Raw genomic sequence first — 6000 nt, 5'->3', positions numbered from 1 at the left:
GTGAAGAGCAGCCTTGGTTTCCAGTCCAAGTAAATCCCAGAGCTATGTAGTTTTCACAATATTGACGAACTTTTAGTTGCAGGTTAATTCCATCATTTCTTGGTAATTTCGACGAGGCAGCATCACTGGCAGTGGCTGCAGCTTCAACAGACTGCCTCAGACCCAGCGTCTCTTCAGCTGTGTCTAACTTACGTTTTTTTTTCAGAAATATATCCATACATGTAAGGCTGTAAGCAGAATTGTATATAAAACCTAATAGTGGCAGGACAAAATGATCTTTAAAGTGTAGCGAGTTTAATGATGTAAAATTTAGCTTTTTTATTAATGTTTTTCAGTAATAGGTATTTGATTATATTTAAACAATATGCATATAATAATAAAATAGATTTTCGGATTTGAATTTAAAATGTCCTTTATTTGTTCATTGTTCTAATTCAGAAATTTGTAAGGAATTAATATTTATGCATATTTAAATATCTTATAATTTAGTATCAGTTTCGCCTATTTCTTTTCTTTTTCTACATATGTAATTCAACTCTCTTTCGAATTTTTTAATCTTAACATTTGACCAAATATTAATAGACGTCATACAAGAAAAAGATTTTACAAAAACGCCTTCCAAAAAGCTAAAGATCTTTTAAAAGGCGGATTAACAACAACACCTAAATGGCTTATGCAGTTAAAATGTTTGTTCTAAATATAGTCACTCGTATTTTACAAAAGAAAACTAAACCATCATCTAAGCTGACATGCAACTCGTAGATGTGCACGTACATGTACACACCAAGGATCAGGGTCATCTACGCTGGCGTGCAACTCGTAGATGTACACGTAGGCCTAACATGTACATAGATATTTGCACAGGAGAATTTAAAATTACTATCGAGTTTAGCATTTATGTAACTTCTTGCGGAACCCCTGGACTGTACTGGCGGAACCCTAAGGTTCCGCGGAACCCTGGCTGAAAACTACTGTGTTAAACTATAGAAATATTTCAGCTACTTACTAATGTCATAGCGATTTCTCTTCAACACTTTTTCATGATTGTTCTGTTTTTTTTTGTTTTGTTTTTTATCCCGAAAATAATTTACGACACCGGAAAACTTGATTGAAAAGAGTTAACTTTCATTAAAAGCTGATGAACTAACGAGTGAATCTCTGCTCGATAGATCTATCAGCTAGGAACAGCAACCAATGCTCTCTAGTAAAAGCCTTCAATCTTAATAAGGAAGGACACGTTAGCCAATTATTTACGAAAAGACGGTGTTGTCAAGATTGGAACGTCTTTTGTTGTATAACTGCTTGATTAGATCTGACTTGAGTTTAAGTAACAACACAATAGCGACAACAAAAATAGCTAATGAGACACCAGAGATAAGAACACTTCTGTCACAGAGTATTGATCTTCAAATGAAATTATTTCGTATACAAGTAGCAATGTTATAATACTACTGAATTTTCCAGATGTATAGAATTTCATAGATTAATTCCATTTGAAAGTAGTAATTATTTTACGTCATTTTATTTATGACGCCTTACCATTTCAACTAAAATGTCGTCTCTATGTTCAAAACGAACATTTTCGGGGTTACTTAAATCGTAGCCGTGAAGACAATGCAGTGAAAGTAGGAATAATTTTAGAAAAAAATATACATTGTAAGAAATTGTATTTTTTTTTCACGAATTCACGATGGAATATTCCCAGGAAGAAGATCTAGCGGATTTGGGAGGGGAACTATTCATCAAAGAGGTGCCTAAGGAAACGTCAAATAGCTTAGTGGTTTTAAGAAAGGCTGGTGAATTATGTGATGCTGTGATCCAAGTAGGTGATGAAAAAATACCTGTTCACCGTGTTATATTAGCTGCTGCCTGTCCCTATTTTCGAGCTTTGTTTACAAACAGTAAGTTTGAATCTGACCGTCATACGGTCAATATTACTGATATATCGGCTCCGATTATGAGCAAAATTATCGGTTACATGTATACAAATGCTTGTAATATCAATGATGAAAATGTAAGTGATATTTTGATTGCTTCAGATTATTTGAACATGACTCATCTACAAGACCTTTGCTGCGATTATTTATCATCGAAAATTTCTATTTTTACCTGCATCAATATAGAAAACTTTGCAAAAAAATTTTTCTGTGAGAAGCTCCGACAGAACGCGCATAAATTTATATTGCATAACTTTACTAAAGTTTACACTGGCTGTGATGACTTTCAACTACTAGATGACACTTCACTTCATGAAATATTAGGCTCGGAAGAACTGAATATCAAATCGGAAGAGATTGCTTTTGAAGCTATCATAAAATGGATTGATTATGATCCACCGAATCGAAAATGTCATATTGCTAAACTGTTACGAAATGTACGTCTGGCACTTTTGACGACCAATTATTTTGTGGAAAAAGTTAAAGTACATCCATATGTTCACGAGAACAAAGACTGCAAATCTCTTGTTATTGAAGCGCTGAAGATTCTATACGATTTAGACATCAATGAAAATAATTTAGTAGCTGACAACATTAGTATTGCACGACCAAGGCTGCCGTATGAAATCATCTTCGTTTTTGGTGGCTGGAGCGGTAGATATGCAACGAATCTGATGGAAACATATGATTCTAGAGCAAATCGCTGGATGAAATGTAAAGGAGTAAAATCTGGTATGCAATAAGATTATATAATATTTTTAATTCATGGCAAAAATAGTTTTAATTTTATAGGCTGATATATTGTACTTCAGTTAGGGTTGGCTAAGTATCTCTTTAAGTCGCATACATGTATAACACGTTTGTGTAGGCAATTATATGAAAGAATTCTCAATATTTTTCAGTATAGTGTAACTCATTTTCTTCAAGTACCACTTGAAAAGGAAAGAGAGAGTAGAGAGGCAAGTTTTGTCTAGCGAATGTTTAAAAAAAAGATGGGTAAATGTAGCAAGGTTGGCACGTATGAATGACGAAGCCACCTTGAGCATAATCCTATGAACCCAGAAATTGAAAACAGAGGGTTACCCACTTGCAAACAAATGTGGTAACATATAACAATATTGACCAAGGTTACCGTGGTCTTTTTCGTAGGCTTTTCTTCCCACGGATAAACCTTACTTGCTTTCCCCTTTACACCATACATCATAACACTGTGATACACGATCCCTATTGATCGTTTTTTTCCCTCTTCCCCTTTTTCCCGCCTTTTTTCTTCTTTTTTTTTCATTTCTCTTTTCTTTTGTTCCTTTTCCTTTTTTTTATTTTTTATTTTTTATTTTTTGTTCTTTTTTCCCTTTTACGATCCCTTTTGATCGAAAACCTACGCCACCCTTTTTTTTGTTTCTTTTGTTTTTTGTCTTTTTGTTTTTTTTTCATCCCCCAAAAGAAAAGCTCTACCTTGTAACTTGTCCCATCTATGTGCAGCCCTGTGTGGCCAATTAGGAAACTTATCTATCTATCTATCAGTCTGTATGTCTGTCTGTCTGCCTGCCTGTCTGTTTGTCTTTCAGCTTGTCAGCTTGCCAGCTTGCCTGCCTGCCTGCCTGTCAGTATTTTTGGTATAGAGTGATATATTTAGATTGCATTTAACGAATATAACTTTTAGATTCTGCTATTAAAATGGTATAGACATGTTCTACCTTGTGTTTTTATTCAGCCCGCAACTGAATTGCCAATCAGTACTCTTATTATGCCAACTTTAAATACCTCAAGTCTTACTATCGATGAAATCTTTAGAATAAAATCTCGAAATATGCAATATATTTTCAGTTACCACTTAATCTTAACAAGCATTAAACAATTTAATATTCATATTGTCCATAAAGACGCTTCTATCGTAGAATGCGATATGTGTATGGTAGAAAGAAATTACTTTTCATTACTTTTCATGTGATAAGTTATTCGAATACATTAGATATCGCGTCATATACAATATGCAATGAATTACATATGTGATGTCAACTAAATTACTTATTAATTAGGATGTTTTTCGTTACAAATCGAGGGAAGTTTTAACAAATGTTAACATATTGGGTCCACGACTTTCTTCAAAACAGGATTTGAATTTAATGAAACCATAACTTTCCCTACGTACCTTCCACAATATGCACTTCATATACTATATCCTTACGCGAGAGTATCTTTTAATCGTTCGAGGATTTATTAAGAGAAAATCTCTATTAATACAAACATAACTAGGACTGACTTTTTAGACATTTTCATAGACCTCAGAACTAATTCCTATAAGCACTTCCTTAAGCCTAACGAGAAACTTAAATATATTTATAAGCATTTCTATAATCCGCTGATTAAAAACTTAATTTCAAACATTAGCTGTAGGATCACATGCCTTTCTTTTTCTAAAGAAATATTCGATAAGGCTGCCCCATATTATAAAAAAGGTTCTACAGGATAGCGGATTAACTAATAAAATCTTTTACAACTCCCTATCTCCTCTTTCATCTAGTCGTAAGACTAGGCCTCGGAAAGTTTTATGACTCCCTTCCCTGTTTCTCCCTTAATGTTAGGACAAACGTGGGTAGAAGATACCCGCACTTAGTAGATATTCACTTTCCAAGAACCCATAGATAAAATAAGATCTATGAAACACGTTAAAAATTGCTTTTCCTTGTCCTCCCAACTTCCTCCTAATATAATGACCTGTATTAATAAACAACCGACGACTCAAAGCTGCCCTGGATGCACATGTAGAGACAACTCTTAATGTCCTCTACGGCAGAAAGGTGATATATATTCCATCGTTTATGACGCACAGGTATCAACGAATTATGACAACGGTCGAACAGGAACCAAGCGTTATATCAGATCAGTAGGTTTTATATCCAGATATAACAATCATCTTTCGATTTTAATACACCGTGAGAAGGGATATTCAGCAACCCTCCAGCCTTTAACCTGGAAGCTTAAAGTTGAAAGGATGAACTATGTCATAAAATGGAAATTCTTTTCCGAAACCAGGCCCTATATTAACAAGTCAAAAAGAGGTTCAACATGATCCCTTGAAAAACTATATCTCTTAAGGAACTTAAGAACTTCGAACGACTCTGCAAATCCCAAGAATGAAATTTTAAGTAATACATCTTTGCGGAATTTAGAAATAAGCCACCAGACACATCGTGAACAATTCATATCATCTTCATGTTCTTTTCACATTGGTATAAAGTTGGTTATCTCCCCTGTATTTTTATTTCTATTTCTTTCTGTCTTCTTCCTTATAAGCGTTCTCTTTTCAAACGTCATCTGCTTTGAATGCAATTGAAAAACAGTCTTGTTCTCAACTTGAAAATGGCAATATTACGTCATTGTTTATGTTTCGATGGACCTACATAACATTTGGAAATATTAATTTGTGACACTGGAACACTGTGTCATACAGCAGCACTTTTTAGCAGCTTCACATGGCCTACATGAAACGGCATGACACCTCCCTTGCTAAAGACACACAAAAGAAAGTGACAGTTTAGAGTATGTATGTATGTATGTATGTATGTATCTATCTATCTATCTATATATATATATCTGTCTGTCTATCCATCCATCCACCCATCCATCCATCTATCTATCTATCTATCTATCTATCTATCTATCTATCTATCTTTCTTTCTTTCTATCTATCTATCTAGTTGTACCAGTACAACTAACCAGAGCAACACGCCAAGGAGATCTTAGTATAGTTAGTGGTATGTCCTTTTCTACACCAGGCACCTGAAGTGACACAACCTGCTCTGTTTGATGCAACACAACTAGAGGCACGGTATCCTGCCCCTGTGGGACACATACAGGATGGCTTGGAACGATCGTCATGCTGAATAAAGATTCGTACTAAATCCATCTGCAGTAAGAAGCTTGCTTCCCAACCACGTGGTTCTCGATCCAGTCCCACTGCGTGAGACCTTGAGCATGTGTCTTCCACTATACGGAATATTTATACTTGATACCTTAAGTAAGAAATTCCCGTCAACACGTTTTGGCCTTTATAGGGATG

General features: G+C 34.9%; 1 protein-coding gene across 1 annotated transcript in view; it reads left to right on the top strand.

Annotated features, from left to right (window-relative positions):
• The first annotated feature begins 1355 nt into the window (after positions 1-1355).
• Positions 1356-6000, top strand: part of LOC115217948 (kelch-like protein 10) — a 100005-nt gene continuing 95360 nt past the window's right edge. The window contains exon 1 of the mRNA XM_036508063.1: positions 1356-2669. Coding sequence (XP_036363956.1) covers positions 1691-2669 — 979 coding nt within the window. The 5' untranslated portion in view covers positions 1356-1690. The remainder of the gene's footprint in view (positions 2670-6000) is intronic.

Source organism: Octopus sinensis, linkage group LG12, assembly GCF_006345805.1.
Source record: "Octopus sinensis linkage group LG12, ASM634580v1, whole genome shotgun sequence".
In the NCBI taxonomy this organism is placed as follows: domain Eukaryota; kingdom Metazoa; phylum Mollusca; class Cephalopoda; order Octopoda; family Octopodidae; genus Octopus; species Octopus sinensis.
Note: the sequence above shows the minus strand (reverse complement) of the source record. Positions and strands in the feature narration are given on the sequence as shown.